Source organism: Dama dama, chromosome 15 (genome assembly GCF_033118175.1).
Source record: "Dama dama isolate Ldn47 chromosome 15, ASM3311817v1, whole genome shotgun sequence".
Classification (NCBI taxonomy): domain Eukaryota; kingdom Metazoa; phylum Chordata; class Mammalia; order Artiodactyla; family Cervidae; genus Dama; species Dama dama.
The window spans coordinates 79,952,677-79,973,949 of NC_083695.1; the positions used below are offsets into that span (position 1 = coordinate 79,952,677).

General features: G+C 41.9%; 1 protein-coding gene across 8 annotated transcripts in view; it reads right to left on the minus strand.

The window, feature by feature from the left end:
- The window catches only part of NRAP (nebulin related anchoring protein), an 83,682-nt gene that overhangs the window by 45,542 nt on the left and 16,867 nt on the right, over positions 1 to 21,273 (minus strand). For 5 of the 8 annotated variants that reach the window (XM_061162704.1, XM_061162705.1, XM_061162702.1 and 2 more), the window contains 10 exons: positions 20,069 to 20,173; positions 19,267 to 19,371; positions 18,532 to 18,639; positions 18,133 to 18,237; positions 13,682 to 13,789; positions 12,603 to 12,719; positions 8,221 to 8,328; positions 7,076 to 7,180; positions 2,471 to 2,569; positions 817 to 921 (listed from right to left, as the gene is read on the minus strand). In XM_061162704.1, the coding sequence (XP_061018687.1) occupies positions 817 to 921; positions 2,471 to 2,569; positions 7,076 to 7,180; positions 8,221 to 8,328; positions 12,603 to 12,719; positions 13,682 to 13,789; positions 18,133 to 18,237; positions 18,532 to 18,639; positions 19,267 to 19,371; positions 20,069 to 20,173 (1,065 nt within the window). The remainder of the gene's footprint in view (positions 1 to 816; positions 922 to 2,470; positions 2,570 to 7,075; positions 7,181 to 8,220; positions 8,329 to 12,602; positions 12,720 to 13,681; positions 13,790 to 18,132; positions 18,238 to 18,531; positions 18,640 to 19,266; positions 19,372 to 20,068; positions 20,174 to 21,273) is intronic. The other 3 variants (XM_061162700.1, XM_061162703.1, XM_061162701.1) reach the window with 3 other exon arrangements.

The following is a 21,273-nucleotide window of genomic DNA, read 5'->3' on the forward strand; positions in this document are numbered from 1 at the left end:
CAGTTCTCTGTGCTATATAGTTCAGTTCAGTACAGTAGCTCAGTCGTGTCCAACTCTCTGCAACCCCATAGACTGTAGCACGCCAGGTTTCCCTGCTTTATAGTAGGTCCCTATTATTCACCTATCCCATAGATAGTAGTGTGCATATGTTAATCCCAAACTCTTAACTGGGCTTCCCTGGTGGCTCAGACGGTAAAGAATCTGCCTGCAGTGCAGGAGACCTGGGTTCGATGCCTGGGTCAGGAAGATCCCCTGGAGAAGGACACGGCAACCCAGTCCAATATTCTTGCCTGGAGAATTCCATGGGCAGAGGAGCCTGGTGGGGTCCCAAGAGTGGGACATGACTTAGTGACTAAACCACCACCTCCCAGGTTAGTTCCTCTTTCCTTTCTTCTGCCCTACAATTCCCATCTAGAATAAGAAGGCTAGTCATAGCCTCATAGTGACTCCTGGGAGAATCTGGTGATTAAGTTTGGTCTTCTTCAAACTTAAACTTTACCCACACAGCAAAGCACCAGCTAGGAATCATCAGGATGATGATGAGTATGTATGAGTATGTGTGTGTGTGTGTGTTCCAACATATACCATACACATGTACATACAGTGAGAATTCAATTGCTGTGATCAATTTATTCTCATGAACTACCACATGCCATGAGGCAGCAACATTCAAAATTACAACCTGATGGGCGCCTCTGATGAACCTCTCCATGAACAGAGGAGTCCCTGGGCCCTGTTTGCTGGACTGCTCTTGTCCCTTCATTTTCACATCTGTTTATAGCCCCCACCGTGTTCTCACCCACGCCCCTTGCTCACCTCACTAAACAATTCTGCATTGGTTCTGGCCTTCACCAGCTGAGGTACGTCCTGGGGCAACGTGTAATTCAACTTGTTTTTCTCATAGTCAGCACGGTAATTCACCTGTTGGATTTAAAATAAACCCGCAGGGTAAGCACATGGTTTTGACATGGCAGAAGGAGAACTTTGGAGAGAATGCGCTCTTTTACACTCTCTTTTTGTAGGCCCGTAGCTGAGAAGGAATTTCTGGAAAAGGCATTTCACAAGGAAGCCTGTAATTTTATGAACATTTTAAATTAACAGATGGAAGATGCCAAATGAAAAGTCAAACAACTCAAAGGCATGCTCACAGTTACAAGTTTGCAAAAGACTTCCCTGTGGCTACTTCACCCGCTGGCCTCTGAAGCACTTGAGGGTATGAAACTTGCTTTTTTAAACTTACTGCAATGCCAAACCTCTCGCTATGTGCAGTTAGATACTCAAAGAGTAATTATCAAATGTCTGCCCACATTGGAAACAGACCATCTTAAACCACACACAAAAACAGCCAACCAGACATTTTATGATTCCCAACGGAAGAACACAGCATCATATGAGAAGCAGTCTTGCCCCCAAATTAAACCTGAGCCTGACCAAACCTAGAGATCCAACTATTATTTTATAGGCACTGGAGGCCAGAGAACACATATGCAATCCACACTGGGATATAGTCAGCAAAGCTCAGATGTGGGAAACTTTATAGGATAAACAGTTCAGTTTCTTCAACAAACAACTTGCAAGAAAAGAGATAAAGAGGAAAACTTAAAGATGAAAAGAGTCTTGAAGACATATCAACCAATCACAAAGTGTGGACCTTATCTGGAGCTTGATTCAGACAAACTGTAAAAAAAAAAAATCTTATGAGACAACTGGAATGCTGAATGCCACCTGGACACTGGTGATGTTAAAAATTTTTGTTCGTTTTTTGGTGTGATATATCAAAATTGTATAAATATGTTTAAAATTATTTTTATATTTTAGAGAGTCATACTAAAATACCTGTAGATTAAATTACACAATACCTAGGATTTCCTTCAAAATAATATGGAGGGGGGCAGTGGATGTGCATTGAGAAGCAAGACTGGCTACGAGTTAATTCACTGAAGCTGAGTGACAGCTGCCTGGGGGTTCATTATGCTGTCCTTGCTACTTTTGAATGTATTTGAAATTTTATAAAATAAAGTTTAAATCAAAGAGAGTAATTTCTGGACTCTCCTAGGGGTTCAGTGATTAAGGATCCACCTGTCAAAGCAGTGGACATGGGTTTGATCCCTGGTCTGGGAGGATCCCACATGCTGCGGAGCAACTAAGCTGGCATACCACAACTACTCTAGGGTCCATGCTCCGAAACTAGAAAAGCTACCGCAATGAGAATCCCAAGCACCACAGCCAGACAGTAGTCCCTGATTGCCGCAGCGATATAAAGGCTGCATGCACAGCGCAAGGAAGACCCAGCGCAGCCAAACATAAATAAATATTAAAAATAATAACTTTTAAAAAGAGTCATTTCATGGTTGTAACAAGACATATGACACCATCAGTGGAAGTCGAATCTTCAAGAACCAGATATCCAGAACCCTGTAAAGCAACTGCGAGTCCCCCACATCTAGCTGGGTGGAGAACTGTCACTCACATGACTCAGTTGCTGGGCATTGACTTTGGCTTGAACAATCTGAGGCGTGTTGGTCACAGAGCTGTACTTCAGCTTGTCAATGCTTTGCCTGTAGTTGACCTGGATGCAGAAAGGCACAAGGCGTCAGCTGTACTTCGCTCTAAGATTTCCTTAGCTCCCTCCCCCTCAGCCCTATAGAGCCGTGATTCTCAAATGACCAAAGAAAAACCCGAAGATTCCAACTGGAGACCAACAGGCACTCCAAGCCCACAGATGGAAAAACAGTTCATTGGAGAGTGAGTGACTGAACAGGCGGCTCATAAAAAGAGTTCAACTGAATGGCCAGGGAATGAAAGAAAGGGTGACCGTCCACATCGCTAATCAGAGAAAGGAATTTTAATACCTACCATCACCATGCTAGGCTGTTTAGTCAGTTAGGTTCTGGACCTGTTAGTAGCAGTCAGATCACCATCAAACATCCCACACATGATCTTCATGCCTCTGTTTAATTGCCCAAAGCCCAGGGCCCCACCCAGTATCCGGCACAGTATTGCAACTTCTTTAGGCCTCCACACTCCACTTTCTTGCATCCCACTAGCTCTTACTTCTCTGTCCATACTCCATCTACTGCCTCTGACCATGATCCCATAGCAGGGGGCTCTGCCCTCACAGGGGGCAGCCTTGCACTTTCCTACAATATCCTGTCTGTCTGAACCAGAGTCTGAGGTCTTTGCCATCCTACCCACCTGCTGTCACCTCCTGTTGCCACCTCCCTGGGTGACAGCTCACCCCTGTGAGTCACAGACCACTAGCTAGACGGCACTCATCTTGGCTCAGTGTTTGGCCTCATTGTGGGGGAGTAATGTGGAGTGGTGGGGAGTGTGGCAAAGGGCAAAGCTACCACTCAGCTCTGGGGGATGGTGATCTTGATCAAAGTGGGACTCGGAGTGGCCAGACAGTCCAGTTAGCCCAAAGAAACCAGAAATCTATATTATTATATAAATTCTTACAATTTTAAATGCTGAGAAACAGTTCAATATTTTAAAACCCACTGACCCAAGGGAAACAGACCCAATGAAGAGCTTGAGACTGCATCTCTTCCTTGGGCTCGCTCTTTTCTTGCCTGTCCCAACAGGAGCTAAACAATAATTACAGCTAAAAAAAAATAGCACTTACTATGTGCCTGGCTCTACTGCAAGTGCTTTACATTTATTTACACATTGAATCTTCCCAACCACCCTGTGGGGAGCACTGTTATCCCCACCTCACAACATGTAAACTGGGGCACAGAGCCCTGAAGTGACTTGCTCAAGGTCACCAGCTGGTGTCAGAAAGGGAGTGTTAATCACTCAGTCATGTTCGACTCTTTGAGATGCTATGGACTGTAGCCCACCAGACTCCTCTGTTCATGGAATTCTCTAAACAAAAATACTAGAGCAGATAGCCATTCCCTTCTCCAGGGGGATCTTCCCCACCCAGCGGGTCGAATCCCGGTCTCCAGCATTACAGGAAGATTCTTTACTGTCTGAGCCACCAGGAAAGTCCCTGGTGTCAGAGCTAGGGTTCAAATCCCAGCAGTCAGCCTCCCAAAGTAGCTCCCAGACTGCATACGATAACTGTGGTTTTGCCAATGCTGCTGTGCTTGGAACTGTTACCTGTTATCTTATAGATGAGCCAGGGGTTCCCTATAACCAGAGCTATCTCTGCTTAGAGAAGGAAATGTATTATGACAAATTAGAAAACAAACAAAACAAAAAGACTTATAAATTAGCTTCTAGAACAAGATCTAAGAACAGAGTGTTCCAGATACTAGACCACAGAATCTTTTGTTGGGATTTGGAGAAAAGGGACAGCATTGCTTCATTCTATTTAGTTAACAATTCAAGGAAAAAAAGTTTTTGCACATTCTGAGTTTTGGACCTGGGGTATGTAGAAAAGCTAGGAAATATGAAGTCATTTCAATGTCAAATATTAATGAGATTACACTATAGTAGCTTCCTAACGCACTAAGTCAGAGGGAAAATTATCATCTCATAATAGAGTCTAATAGAATTCAGAATTATGCATGGTAAAATGTCACAAAACTATGTTTTTTAAATGGCACGTTCCTTCCTGATAATTCTGCCTTAAGTATGTTGCAGAGCACAATTACTCTCCTCTGCAGGACATAATTAACACTCTCCATGATTAATGATATCTTTGCAACATCACAGATGTGCGGTCAATGCTCCAGTCTACTTTCTGAAAGCTCCCTTTGCTGAGGGTAGAGTCTCATTTTAATGCTATTAGTGTTTTTAAAATTCATCTGAAAGGAATGTTCTCTAATTAAGGGCCCATGCTTGTTTACTTAATTTCAGGGCTATCCGACCAACTCTAAGACTACCAGACAGAAAGACAGACCACAAATATACTTATAAATGGATATGCAAACTTTCTGAAAACTGAAGTTCTACATTAAGGGAGGTAAAAATTTTCACACAGGAGCCATGAAAATAAAGTAAAGCAGGCTAAGGTGATAGAAGAAGCGGTCACTCAGGCCCCATCAACTGCTGCCATGCACGAACTAGGGCCACAGTTCCTATGTGAACTCACAATTTCTACATATCTTTTCAAAAACAATTTTTCTTTCTTTGGTGTGTGGCCACACCAGATACCTCTGCAACCTGGATCTGGTTCATGGGCTGCCAGTGCAGAATCTACCTCTGCTTCCAATTACTATTTCTAATCCAATCTAGTTTAATTCATCTCTCAGACTTCTCCAGGTTGAGCTGGCTCTATTTCAGGTGCCTGGTTTGATCCACTGTCTTATATAGGCAAATGTCATAGCAAGTCATGTTTTAACAGGACCGCTGTTATAGGACCCTATATAATAGTTGTAGGACCCTGTCTCATTTCGTTTGTTACTAAGCATTGTTTCTAGAATTCTACTGTGAAAGTGAAAAGCATTAGTTGCTCAGTCATATCCGACTCTATGCAACCCCATGGACTGCAGCCCGCCAGGCTCCTCTGTCCATGGGATTTTCCAGGCAAAAATACTGGAGTGGGTTGCCACTTCCTTCTCCAGGGGATCTTCCTGACCCAGGGATTGAACTCCGGCCTCCTGCATTGCAGGCGGATTCTTTACCAACTGAGCTACTATGGAAGCCCACTCAAAGAAAGAACTCACTCAGAAGCCCCCTGTGAAAGAACTCAGATTTTTATGAGATGCTCTTGATTCCTCAAGTTTCTCAGGTCAAAAAACAAAGCCAAAAAAAGAAACCTGGCTTTGGTAGTCAAGTTTCAACTTGAATTTCATTAAGGTGGAATGAGTAAGTCAATGCAACCAAACTTTCTGGGAAAGGGAGAAGCAAAATGTGGGGCTCTTTATATTCTACTTCCCATACCCTGCTTATTCACACATTTGAAAAGTCCCTTTCATCCATCAAGCTGTCATTTGCCACTGACTGGCCTTCATTGCCCTGTATCTATATTAGATGCTGGAGATGTCCAGCTGAACTTGACACTGCTCCGACTCGGAGCAAAAGGGAAAGAGCTAAAGACCTATCTATCAACAGCACAGACCAAGTCAGCTGCTGGAGCTGTGCTGACTCCAGAGGAATGTGAAGGAAAGTAGCCCTGAGCACTCAATGGGCACAAGTTGAATGATATACTAAATTATTTTTTTAAGATTTTTTTTTTTTTTGATGTGGACCCTTTTTAAAGTCTTTATTGAATTTGTTACAAAATAGCTTCTGTTTTATGTTTTGGTTTTTCGGCCATGAGGCATGTGGCATCTCAGCTCCCTGACCAGGGATCCAACCCTCACCTCCTGCATTGGAAGGCAAAGTCTTAACCACTGAACCACCAGGGAAGTCCTTACATTAAATGATTGACTGAAGATACCTTTCACTGACAAACATGAACTGACAAACTCAGTTCTAAACCACCTTATGTACTTTTTAAAACAATAGATAACTTCTACTGTTTTCCTTGTATGTTTTTGTATTGCTAAATTTTCTGTAATAAACATGTAGTAAAATTCTTGTAATTAGAAAACAATGAAATTAATTAATTATATATATTTCATTGGAGACAAACCAAATATAAATAAATAAAATCACTGCTATAATATTAAATAATTATTTTGCTTAATCTTAAATTATTTTATTTAATATTATATAAAATTAAATTTTAAAATTACACACATATTTCTCCTGGGGAAAATAATTAAGTGCTCCTAGAGAAAATAATTAAGCCAATGATATCATTTCCTCCCAACTTATAGCTATTTCAGTTTACTTCCTCTGGTCCTCAAACATAAAACTTAAAAAAAAAAACACTTCATCACTGCTAGCAAATAATTACTTTAAATGTGCCCAGCAGCAGATATAGTTCCCAAATTCTAAGAGGTGAAATGGGACTTTAGGATATTTCCAAGATGAAACCAGGGCTGTCTCTGCCTTATGCTGGAAATCCAAGAGTTTCCAGACATACATATGAACGTCCTGTTAGAAAAGAATTACTTTTTCTCAGTTCCTTGTATCTCCTATGAACTGCTGTATCCTGTTTCTTTCCATCTCACTGCCTAAGAATCACTCCATTGGAGGGAAGTGATGAGGAATAAAGGTCTATTGGAGAAGGACTCACATCTTTCAAGGGAACCAGTTTCATTGTTGTTTGATAGGAAGGGGTAAGAGTGGCCGGGTAGTTGTAGTCGACAACATCATGTTTGTAATCAGCCTTGTAGGCGATCTGAAACACAAAGAAAAGAGCAAGAAAAGAGAAATTAGCCCCCACTTTCTTGTGACCTTGTTTGAATGTCATAAAAATATTCTTTAAATAACCAGAAACAAAATTAATTCAGTTTCATCACCTCCAAGGAAAATTAAATTACATTCGTACTTTTGCCTTTAATTAATTTGAATTCTTCTTCTTAATTAACCTAAAATTAGCTAACTTCATCTGCAACACATTTATTTTATCTTTCTTATTAATCATGGAGTCCCTTGTAGATTTTTTTTGTAAAGAAGAAGTATTTGCATACAAGTATACAATAAAAGAGCTTCTTGGCTAATGCCCAGAAAATAAATGAAAATTCAGGAGTCTTCAGAGTACTTGAAATTTTTTTCTAAAGGTCAAATTTGACTTTCTCAGGCAGATTAAATTTGACATGTGTATGTTTTAATAATGAGATCAGCTTCTTCTTGGTGTCATTTACTTCCAAGATGTACAATTTGGCATTTGCAAATGTGTAAACCGAATGGACAAAGCCAGAGATTAATAGATCACATGCTTTAGCAAAAAGAGGGGCCTGATCTATCTTGTTATCCCACTATCTTGAGCATTGCCTGGACACAGGAAATCTACAATGAACACTAAGGTGGAACGAATGAATAAATCAGTCAACCAACCAATCAATTTCAAATAAATCACAAACGCTTTGGAAATCTGAAGCATTTCAAATGAGAATTATGCTCATCCACTTCTCTTTATCTCTCAGAAACTGAAAGTTTTTGTTACACTGGATCAATTACAATAGATCCAAGTACTCTTCAAAGCAGAGAAAGCTGAGATTAATACATGGAAGCTTTTGAAAATTTTCAAGGATTTTTTTACCTAGCCTTGGTTGTATTGATTAACATTTAGAAACTCTTTGAGGTCAGTCTTTACACAACAAAACACTGACTTTTTAAAAGGGAGGTTGGAAAAGAATTGGCTGAATTCCTCGTGCCCTTTCTCCTTCCACCCCAGTAGACCCCGGAGACACGCAGGCCCTTCACAACAGGACTCACATTGCTTGCGAGGCTTCCAACCTTCAGAGCATGGAGCATCCGTTTGTCCATCCCAACTCCTTCATAGTGGCCTCTCATGCGGTTCTGGTAGTTTTCTTTATATTTATTCTACATGGGAACACAAAACCTTCAACAAAAGCATTCTCTCCCCCAACTCATGGAAGACAAACGACTCATCTTAATGTGCTAAATCCAACACATAATGATAAAATAGAGCCTATTTATGTATTCAGTGGGTCAGCGAATTAAAAATAAGACAAACCTAAAAAAAAAAAATTAGAATTCAAGAAGTTGGTGTAAAACAAGCATACAAGCAAACACAAGATCTGATGCATGGACAGCACAAAACAGACCTGATTTTTTTTTTTAACATTTTCAGTTGTAAACATACCAGATTTTTCCAACGTGAAAACCTATCACATGAATGTGGAGCTTTCCAAGGACAAGCACTGATGATATAGGGGCTGCATGCAACCCCATGCCCCAGGCCCCTGCACTGCATGCCATTACCACTCTTTCTAGATATATGAAGAATAAAACCTGAGCTTTGCCAAATTCTGCGCCTTTTACATAACACATTGGTTACTACCGCAACCATGTTAAGTAGCTATATTATGTCCCAACTGCAGCTTACAAAGAACAAAACAAGAAGACAAGAAGTCATAAGTAGAAAAATCGGAGTACTTTCTAATAAAGTTACATTAAAATCACCTACCTTGGGAGGCCATTGAGTGTCTAGGCACTGAGAGTATTTTAACAGAATACTATTGCTCTACCTCAGATACAGTTCTACTTATCTCAGTTAATCTTCACAAACACTCTATGAGGAGGAAGGATTTATTATCATCCCCTTTTTACAGACAGGCAAAATGGCTCCAGGAACTTAAACAACTTGCCCAGAGTAGGCCACTTGGCCAATTATGGAACCAGGCCCATCAGCTCCAAAGCTGGCGTGCTCAACTATGGCATGTAGGCAAAAAAAAAAAAATTCCTTACTGAGCCTTACAAAGTCCCACGTGATTTCAGATTTTACTACTATAAGCATATTTTATAGTATAAGTAGAAGTATAATCATATAAACCAGTCTTTGATGTTCTCAAGGATACATCCCCAGGCTTGGAGAATTTCCAAATTTGCAAATGCCACGCCAGCATACATCTGCTCAGCTGTAAGATGGGGAAGTAACACCTGGCCCCCCAGGTGACCGGGCAGGATAACTGAGATTGTGTACTAATTTAAGAAGCACAGAGTCAAGTTGAGAGGGAACGCTGCATGCTCAGCTAGGCTTCCTTACCAGCATTTGCCACTAGGATCCGGATACTGTTTTACATGAAGGAGGCAAGAGGGCAGATGCCGCCCTAAGGACTCAGGGTCAAGTGCATGCTGGGGATTTAACACTCCATGGACCAGCCCAGCAGGCAATCTCTATCAACACTCATAGTATCTGTGCCTAAGAAGCCATGCTTCTCCAAGACACCCAGATGCATTCTCTTAGGAGACCAAGAAATTCAGGTCATTAAAAAAAAAAAAAAGGCCAAACAAAGGCTTAGGCATTAAAAACTCACATCACTGGTGAATTTTGAGATCTTGCACACATTCCTGAATTGAGGCGTTTCACAGTAGTTGATACTATGACCTTTACTACTTTCCAGATCCTTCTTATACTCCACCTTGGAAACCAAAACACCAGATGCACAAGAGAACCAAACCCAAAGTCACTCTTGAAAATGTCACCAGGGCTCAACTTAAGATATTTTTAGAAAACTTTCAACCGAAGATTTTAAAATATCAGGCATAGGCTACTGTAGGTCAACAATACATGTTTTCCTTTCAAATAGTGAATAAGTAAATAATCAGTTTGGTTCTGAATATTAAAAAATATATAGTCCCTTTTAAGAGTAAATACTTCAAGATTTTTATATAGTATAGCTCAAAAAATGGCAAAATAGTTTTAGAAAACAGGGAAGTGGTCACTTCTGGGGACAGGTGTCTGGGGGGATGTCAGGACTTCTGGTCATGTTCTGTTTTTGATCTGATTGCTTATTATGAAGATGAGCCCACTTGTGGAAATTCTTCCTATTGAACACTTATGATATATGCACTTCTCTGTATATATACTTCAGTAGAATTTAACCAAAAAAGTTACTTTACAAAAGAGTGTAATAAATGAGACCACACATAAACGCAGAGTGCCTTCTAATTTTAAATGGCTAGTTGAGCTCCTCTGGGTAGTTGTATGTAAGATGTGAGGTCACTATTAAATAGACTCCAAGTTGTTCCAGGTAATTAGAGAAGGCAGCTGAAGGCTAGTTACCATTAATAGAGGCAGGGCTGGTTTGTCTTACTAAATAAACATAAGGGCAAAAAGAAATGGAAGGTTCCCTTGTGATGCTTACCAAAGGAAATACAATTTATTATCATCCTTATAAAACATTTGGTGGGAATATGCCTCTTAAAGTTTGCAAGATGCATCACAATGCTTACAATATGATATAAAATGAAAAAAGCATATAAAACTGTACACACAGTTGAATTCTAATTCTATGAAAATATATTTTTATATTCATATATTTATTTATAGTATATTCACATAGAAAAGGCTTCCCTTGTGGCTCAGATGGTAAAGAGTCTGCTTGTAATGCAAAAGACGTGGGTTCAATCCTTGGGTCAGAAAGATCCCTGGAGAAGGAAATGGCAACCTACTTCAATATTCTTGCCTGGAAAATCCCATGAATGGGGGAGCCTGGCAAGCTACAGTCCATGGGGTCGCAAAGAGTTGGACACGAATGAGCAATTAACACTTTCAGGTAGAAAAAGGCCAAAATGGTAACAGTGTTATTCCTGGGTCTGGTTCTAGTTCTGTCCCTAGAAGCCTATCGAAACCAGAACAAGACACTTGACTTTTCCAGGTCTATGACAAAGCTAGGGACAAAAGACTGCAAATACCCCACCTAGATCTAATGTTCCATGAGTCAAAACACAAGATTCAGCAAACTTTTTCTATAGATGAGCAGATAGTAAACATTTGAGTCTTAGCAGGACATGTGTGTGTGTGTGTGTGTGTGTGTGTGTGTGTGTGTGTGTGTGTGTGCGCGCGCGCGCGCGCGCGCGCGTGCACGCGCGTGTGTGCTGAGTCACTTCAGTTGTGTTCAACTCTATGTGACCCGATGTGCCACTTGGGAAGCCCTGCAGGACATACCATCTCTATCAATTCTGTCTTTATCATTCAAAAGCAGATATATGATGTATTTCAATGAGACTTCATTTATAAAAACAAGCTGCAGGCCAGATTTTTGTTACTCAGGTCATAGTTTGCTGACCTCTGGCCTAGAGCATAAGAATCATATGGATAATTTGTTTAAACCGCAAGTTCTGGACTTCCCTGGTGGTCCCATGGCTAAGCCTCCACGTTCCCAATGCAAGGGGCCTGGGTTCGATCCCTGGTCAGAGAACCAGATGCCATGTGCAGCAACTACGACCTGGCACAGCCAAATATACAATTTTATTTTTAAATGCAGGTTCCAAGGGCTAGTCACCTATCCACTATTTCTAAGTATCTGAAGTTTCTGATGATGCCCAGGAAATGTATACTCTTGTGATTCTGAGCAGCATCACAGGCTAAGGCACTTTTTGAAATAAAGGACTGACTCTCAGGAAAGAGAAGAAAAATCTTTTAGGATATTTGCGTATCTTTTTTTGAGTTTCAGACAACTTGTTAGATGAGTCCTATGCAGAGCCTGGCAAGAGGCTGACAACTCGAAAGACTTCAGGGTCCTGATAGGTGATGGCAACAGAGAAGAAGCTGCTATAAGAAACTCAAGAACAATAAAAAGGATATGGGGAACTAGAGGGGATATTCCCTTGCAAACAGCCCTAGCAATTCTAAAAATCCTAACCCCTTGGCAGGCCAAACGAAACACTGTCTCTGGCAGCCAGGTCTGCCTCTAAGGCAAGGGGAATTCATATAGCACACAGAGCTTCTTGGAAACCTGACTACAAAAACAAGACAATGAAGGAGGTTCCATGTTCAAAACACTCCTCATCTTTGATTTCCACTCTTTAAGAATGACTTATGGTTATAAAGGTTGGCTCATCCAATATTCGGGCAACTAGAAATCTACTCCTGGGAACTTTGGAATATCCACAGCCCTGTGAGAATTTTAGGAGGAAACTTCTGAACCATCAGAGAAAGATTTAATTAGTTTGGTTCTAGGCTCTGTTATGAATTGCTTTTGACTACCTATTCGTTCTTTGGCAACTGGTAACACGTGTGTAGCTCATGTGGCGTTAACATAGAATTTTTCATTCTGGGGTCACCCCTTCACTGTCTGTCGGAATCAAAGGAGGTGACAGCACACAGATGGGGCTGTCCCCCTACGTACCTCACTCACGAGCTTGTTCACACTCTGAGCCCGCTTCAGAACCAAGTTGTCCTGGGCTGGGAGGGAATGATAATGTGCAGCACCCTTCATCTTATTGAAGTCTTGCCTGTATTTTATCTGAAAGAAGCACACAAAGAACAGAGTTGCTTTCATTCTCCAGGAGAGAAGTCACTCCACATCTACCCCACATTTCATGTCAACATTTACTTCATACAATTTTCTGGAGGAAAAAAAAAATCACATGGGTTTTTCCTCCACTAAGTCCCTACACCACTCACTCCCTTTTAGACTAAAATATTACTGCCCCCTTTCACATTTTTTACACTTTACATTCTAGTTCTGCATGAAGAAAGGTCTCAGAATGATCATACCTAGACATATCATCCAAAAACCCATTCTGCCTTTGGTTTTAACAACCATTTCTCATCCAGCCTCAAGTGATGAATGTGTCCTTTATTTCCCCTCTCAGGACAAAGTGCACTTTTCTAGGGAAATGGGTAATAACTGAGTAGGAACAAAGTAAAGAAGAAGGGCAAAGGGGGTATGAGACGAATGCTGGGCTTCTGATTGATCAAGATCAAGATGGTGAAAGATCTGCAGTGTGCATGTCACTTTACCAAGTGTAATGATAGCTTATCTTTCAACGATGGACAATTGGCTAACATTCTACAAATAAAAATTATTTTATCAACTGGGTTATACCCAGTTTGATAATCATACTGTTTATTTTAAGCAGCTATTCCTCTTGAGTGCCCAATTTCTAAAGTGGGTTATTTTGCAAAGACTCTCCTAACTCCATCTTATTTGGCTGGACTGGTATCTGCACTTGCTTCGGCTGACCTCAAGTAAGTGATGTGGTTTGTCCATGTCAGTCTGCTTTAAAGCAGACAAATGTGACCTAACTGTATGAACCCAGAAAGCAGATGTCGGAAATTTGGTTAGGAATTGAAGGTTAACATTCTGCTTTGACTCAGCTCTGAAAAATTTGACTGGCTGTAGGTTTCAGCAAGCACAGCCTCCAAAGTCTCATTTTTCCTCTGCTTCTGTGGCTCTGTGGGTTGTCGCAATGAGGTACTTACATCACTAGCGAGTTCGTTGGCTTTCTTGGCGTTCTGATAAGCTGGGGTGATCATGGCCGGGAAGCTACCCTTTCCTCTGTGCTCACCATACTCTTCTGAGTAACCCTGCTGGGTCAATAGAAAATTTTAATCAGGGGACTTCCCTGGTGGTCCAGCAGTTAAGAATCTGGGGACAAGGGTTCTATTCCTGGCCTGGGACCTAGGATCCCACATGCTGCAGGGGCAACTAAGTCTGTATGTCACAACTACTGAGGCTGAGTGCAGCAACTACCGAAGCTCAAGTGCCCTAGAGCCTGTGCTCTGCAACAGGAGAAGCCACCACAACGAGAAGCTCTGAGAAGCTCATGCACAACAGCCAGAGAGTAGCCCCTGCTCACCGCAAACAGAGAAAGCAAAGCAACAAAGACTCAGTGCAGCCAAATAGATAATTAGCTAATTTCAAAACACTTTAATCAGTAATGCTCTTTCACTGGAATGGGTAGGGGATTAGCAATGATCTCTCCTACATCTCTTGTTCTTATATCTCCTGTTCCCATGGAGGCCCGTCCACACTGAACCCTCCTGTGTTCACCCCTAAGAGCAGTACATGTGGTTATTGAGCTGGTGGACTCTGGAGGCAGACCCACCTACTATTGCCCAGCACACTTACTGGGGTCAGCACTAAGTAAATGGAAACGACTATCATTGGCATCATTGTTCCCATCAGATAAGTTATGACGCTGTATGAGTCTCCTAGGCGCATGGAGTAATCATTTCTTAAAAGACACCAGGAAAGTCCCTCTGCCTTCCAAGGATCTTGAACGCTACTGTTCACAGACCTGTTGGCAGGTCTATGCAGAGAGGCACTGATATCCCACAAACTGCCTCCCCCAACGATGGATTCATTTCATTTACCAATAAAGGAAGGTTATATAACAATTTGAATTTTTGATATTTGGAGGAAAAGATTTCAAATTTCCATAAGATGATCTCAACTGGGACCAAATGTATATTTCAAACTAAGTATTACAATCTGAGTCTCGATTTCTTCCTTCCTCCCCACAACATCACCCTGCCACTCCCATAAAGGAGAACCCTCCTTCTCATGGAAATGTCCTCACGTTTGTTCTAAGTCGCTTCAGTGACATCCAACTCTTTGCGACCCTACAGACTTAGCCCACCTGGCTCCTCTGTCCATGGGATTCTCCAGGCAAGAGTATGGGAATGGGTTGTCATGCCCGTCTCTATGGGATCTTCCCGACCCAGGGATCGAATCCAAGGCTCTTACGTTTCCTGCATTGGCAGGCAGGTTCTTTACCACTAGCACCACCTGCATGGAGAAGGCAATGGCAACCCACTCCAGTACTCTTGCCTGGAAAATCCCAGGGACGGCGGAGCCTGGTGGGCTGCCGTCTATGGGGTCGCACAGAGTTGGACACGACTGAAGTGACTTAGCAGCAGCAGCAGCAGCAGCTGGGAAGCCCCACGTCACTGGTGTACACTTTCCCCAGCAATCAGGAACCAGATGTACTTCAAAACTCCATCAGATGCTACCTTCTCTCCAGGGAACTCCTCCCTCACTCCCGGGCCTGCCCCAGGCAGAACCGGCTGCTTCCTCATCTGTGCTCCCACCGATCTGAAACAACCCTTAGTGTGTCCCCTCGGGCTCATGACTCCATCTCACTCTGGCCTCCTCCGTGGTGGGGCTGCCTGGCTCCAGAAACACCATTCCAAGCCTGGCATACTACTCTCTTATATGAAAGAGTTGGGTCAAATTAGAATGCCCAGGGCTCCTTTCTACCCAGTAATGACAACTGCTTAGCCTAAGAGCTCCTTTTTGGTTGGTTGCCAGAAGGTTCTGGGCCACATATAGTAAGTGAAAAAAGTCAAGCTAAAAAAATAATAATAACAAAGACTCAAATTCTTTGGTAGCCTCCTTTTGCCCTTTCTGCATTATGATTTGGAGTTGGTTTGTAGCTTTATTTTAACGTCTCTGTTTATATGAATATATGTTGTGTATGTAAATCTTTTTTTTTTAGTATGTAAATCTTTTTGAGACACTTAATCCTATTGGGAAGACGACTGGTTACAATAATAGATTACATGCTAAAGTCCATTAACCTAAAAATATGCATTAAAAAGAATGAATTATTTTGTCATTTAGGCATTACAGATATTTATCGTTCATCTGACTGCCTGTTTCTTTCTCACTCCCTGCTACTCTCACCCTGACGAGTCACATAAATCATAATGAAGCACCACAGGGGATGGAGTCCTCTTGACTGACAGCTGCTGGTGGTGCTATCAAACCAGACTCAGTTTGATTCTTGTATTTGTTATTATCATGATTCCACGTGCTGTGTGCTCAGCCGCTTAGTCATATCAGACTCTTTGCAGTCTCATGGACTATAGCCCATCAGGCTCCTCTGCCCATGAAATTTTCCAGGTGAGTTCACTGGACTGAGGTGTCATTTCCTACTCCAAGGGATCTTCCCAACCCAGAGATCAAACCCACGTCTCTTATATCTCCTGCATTGGCAGATGAATTCTTTACCGGTAGCACCACCTGGGAAGCCCATTATCACGATTGGAAACTTAACCAAAATGCCCTAATAATCAAGGCTCCACTCTGGCAGTAGGAAGTTAGATTTCATCACTGTGTATAGAAAGGCCTAGACACACATAAGAAATTATATGTGTGTAATAACAGTGGTAGATAGGACGGCCCAAATATAGAACAAAATATTTTCTGCTGAATATGGAAGCCAAGTATTTTTAAAACTGACTTTGAAAAGTTGTCCAGAGTATCTGAGCAACATATTTAGAACATAAAACCAATAAAAACATATTTTGGGGTTTCCCTGGGGGCTCAGAGGTAAGGAATCTGCCTGTCAATGCAGGCGACATGAGTTTGATCCCTGATTCAGTAAGATCCCACATGCCACAGAGCAAGTAAGCCCATGCATTACAACTATTGAGCCTTTGCTCTCGAGTCCACGTGTCACAACTGCTGAAGCCTGTGCACCCTAGAGCCTGTGCTCCGCAACAAAGGAGACTATTGCAATGAGAAGCCTGCACATGCCAACTAGAGAGTAGCTCCTGCTCACTGCAACCAGAGAAAAGCCCACACAGCAACAAAGACCCAGCACCACCAAAAATAAACAAATAAATACAATTACAAAAAATATTCTCATTGAGCTTTAAGCACTAAGAGACCATTTGACTAACAATTATTGTGGAATTTAATAAAATGGCCTTATAAATTCAAACATTTGTGTTCAGACAGACATTTGCAAAGGGGTCGAAACCTATATTTATTTAGTTTCACATGAAACATGTATATCATCATATGTGAAACGAATTGCCAGTCCAGGTTTGATGCTTGAGACAGGGTGTTCGGGGCTGGTGCACTGGGATGACCCAGCGGGATGGGATGGGGAGGGAGGTGGGAGGGGGGTTCAGGATGGAGAACACATGTACACCCGTGGCTGATTCATGTCAATGTGTGGCAAAACCAACACAATATTGTAAAGTAAAATTAATTAATTAACTAATTAAAAAAAAATTAAAGCTTCACATGAATATATCCCCCAATGTAAGCAACTCAGTTTTCTGAAGTAGAAAAATCAGTTATTTGTTTCCTTTTATAAATTATATATATCGAATAAGTTACATGTGTTGTAAAGTCTACTCAGTGCCAAAAAATTTAAACAACTGTCGAATTAAGAGAAAAATATCAACTAAGCCCAACTGAACACACTCTTCCAGTACACACATTTGATCTTCCAACATTCTTTAGTTACAATCACGAAAAATTAATGTTCCATTTTCCCCTTATAACAGCTGTCTAGTACCAGAAAATACAGAGGAATATGTAAATAAAATTAGCTTGTAATTGTCACTCAATCTTTTTACATCCTGTCAAGATGTAGTTCACTGAAGAAATGAAATTGAGAAAAAAAGGCATAAAGCAATATGCTTTTTTTCCCCCCTCTGGCATATTGCTTTATCTGGCAACCTAGATAAGAAATTCACTTTCTAAGAAAAAGAATCCTGCTACTCAGCAAAATATTTTTCAATACATGCATTGATCCCTTTGGTACTACTATGTAGTGACAGGCTAAACACAGCCAGTCTGAGTCCTCAGGACTTTTCTTCAATGAATAGATGAGGATGCTTTATTCCTAGCAAATGCACCATTCTGATATAGGTCCTTTAGTTTTTTTTTTTTAAAAAAGGAAATATAAAGTACTTAGAATTTGTTTTCCTAAGTGAGTCAAGCTGAAACATGTGTAATTGTTTGCCTGCTACTTTCCAGCTTTGAAATCCACGTTCCATAAATAGGACAAATATAAATGACAGCCCAATCCCTGAGTAAACTGTCACAGGTTGGGTCACGGGCTAGAGGGTTGCCAAACTGAGACCTGACCATCCAAAAGGATAGTCTCCCAGGAAGTCACTTTATCACATACCTGGCCATACTGGTCCATGTAATCCTTTGGCAATGGGCCCTCAGCTCCAGCAGCAGGGCCAGCCACTCCCTTCATTTCTCTTTGATATTGTTGATGGTATCTCACCTATTTGAAGGGGAGAGAAGGATACACCTGGTAAATTTAGCCTCTTATGCACACGGGTCAGAAGATTCAAAATGAATGTCTACGGAAAGTTCTTTTTCTGCTGGAGTCTAGGGAGTGTGTCTTAGACATAAAAGTGCCAGATCATTGTTCTAGTAAAACTGACTGAAAACTCTGAAGGAATGTTCCTTCTTGGATCCACAGTGCGCACAAAAGAAGGCAGGAAGTTGGACTCGCCAGGTCTGGGTAACTTCCTGACCCCTCCCCTCACGTGACAACATTGCCCCGGACACTTACATCACTTGCCAGCTCGTTGGCTCTTTTGGCTATCTGATAAGCAGGTGTGATCATAGCAGGAAAACTGCCTTTCCCTCTCTGCTGTTCATAGGCCTCTGAGTATCTCACCTGAGAAAAGAAATGTTTTGAATCACATACCACAATCCCACCATCTACCAGGCAATCTGAGTGAGAAGTCCCGCTAAGGGCTCCATAACACATGCACATCTCCCATCAGATCTCTTAGGCAATGTAGTAGGTTTAGTGCTTGATGGACCCTTATTTACCATTTTATTCCCAACACTCAGTGTCTGATACATGGAGATGCTCAAGGCAGAATTCAACACATACTTGTGAGCAGCTGGTGCAGGCCAACCAAGGCAAGTGGAAGCCACTCGTTAAGCTGAACCTGGATTCGTGCTTAAACTTCCCAATCAGAACAACACTAAGTTTTCCATCTTATTATGCAGTGGAGCAAGTGGAATGGAAAAGGCAAATGGTACAAATTCTTTGGAAGTTCTATTCTGTAATTTGCAGTGACAAGGAGAGAATTCTTCCAGGTTAATCAGAAATATCTAGTTTGTTACTAATACCGTGTAAACTTTTCTAAGGAGGAGTTTTCATGTGGTCTGTGCTAGCTGCTGAATCTGACCTGACCACCCTTCTCCATGTTAGGAAAGAGTGGGGAACCTTAAAGAAGAGTCACAGTGTCTGGCCACCATCATCATTGCTTTCTTTTCTTTTTGGCCTTCTTACATCACTTTGAAGCTGTCCACCAGCCTTGGCCCGGAGCAGCTCGGGGGTATCCGCCACCGTGCTGAACCTGGAGATGCGCTCATCATGCCCTCTCTTGTACTCCACCTGGTGAGGAGACAGCACGGAGTCAAGGTCACACCCAGCAGCCTTTGTAGGACCTCTCCCTGCGACTGAGCTGAAGCTACACCACTGGGCAACACTTAAGGCAATCTATGGCAGGTCTTTCTGGCTTGCTTTATGGGCTCCTCTCCAAAAACATGCACATGTGTTCAGTCCAAGAGAGTGCCAGGAACTGCTAAACTTGAACAAATATTCATTTGTCTCTGTAACAATCACATGAGGCAGGACTATGATTTTCCCCATTTTACAGATGAGCAGCTGGGGAACAGAGAGGTTAAGTAATTTGTGCAGGGTCCCATAGCTACGAAGCAAGAGAGCCAGGATTCAAATCCCAATATAGCTGGCTCCAGAATCTGAGCTCTAAATCAACCAGCTATGCTGTTCTTCAGTAGGATCTGCCACCCTCTTAATAAAAATCAGTGTCCTTGATGCTTAACCTCAAAAAATTATTTGGATCAGTTTTGGGGTGGACAACATGGTCTTCTCTCCATTGATAGAGGAGGCACGGGCATAGATAATGACTGAGACAGAAAATGTAGAACACAGTCTTTTTCGTAATATTGTACTCAGGGTACCTACTGCCCCCCAAAGAACTCTCCTGTTGGATTTTACCTGAATCCCAGGGATTCACTAATGACAAAAATTAGTGTAATCAACGGCGAGTAAGCACTAAGACACTCACTTGGCTGGCCAGCTGGTTGGCGATCTTGGCCCTTTGATAAGCAGGTGTAATCATGGCTGGAAAACTCCCTTTGCCTCTCTGTTGCTCATAGTCTTCTGGATACTCCTGTTGGTCAGACCAATGTCAGCATGAGAACCAATAGGATCTCCAATGAGAATGAATAAAACTGCAATAGCAAGCATCATCAGAACCAATGCAACTGGAATGTATATGGTACTAGGAAAATATTTTGGTCTCCTGGAATAAATTTGAAAATTATTCACTTGGTGATTTAAATTAACACCTTCAAGGCTGAAGAAATCGTATTTCCCAGGTCAAAGAGTTTCCCCTTCAATGTTTATATTAAACTCTGTGGAACCCGGCACAACCCAAGGGAGGCCACTTGACTCAAAGGCTTGTAAGATAATGCAGCAATTATTATGCAGGAGACCCTTCAGCAACTCATCCACTAGACACAGTTCTGGACTTCCCTGGTAGCTCAGTCGGTATAAAGAATCTGCCTCCAGTGCAGGGAACCTACGTTAGATCCCTGGGTCAGGAAGATCCCCTGAAGCCGAAAATGGCAACCCACTCCACTATTCTTGCCTGGAAAGTCCTTATGGACAGAGAAGCCTGGCAGGCTCCTCAGTCCATGGGCCCACAGTCCATGGCGGGCTCTACAGTCCATAGGGTCGCAGATTTGGACACGACTTAATGACTAAACCACCACCAGACACATTTCTACAGTACTGGGAGTGAAATATCTGTTCTTTTCTCCTCCTTACTTTTCAATATCTCTGCTAGTCTGCTTTCCTAACGAAACACAGCACCTTAGCAACTGTGCTTCAGTTGTTTTCTTTCCATGTGCTAAAGAAAAGTTACTCAAGCCTAACAATATTTTCCAAAGTGGTTTCTTCAAAGGACAGGTGCCCTGGGTTTAGGGAGAGAACTAGAGGATACAGCATGCAGATCATTAAGGAATTCCATAACCTCGGGTAAAATTGTCTTTCCTACAATGAAAACCTACTAAGATCTCTCTTATGGTGCGACAGGTCCAAAATCTAAAATAGGGCATCAGGGCTGGTTTTGAAAGCTCTGGTAGGAAATCCATTTCTTTGCCTTTTCCAGCTTCAAGAGGCTGTCCACAGTTCTTGGTTTACAGCCCCAGACAGCTTTGACCTCTGCTTCTGTTGCCACATCATCTTTTCTCTGACTCTGACTCTCCT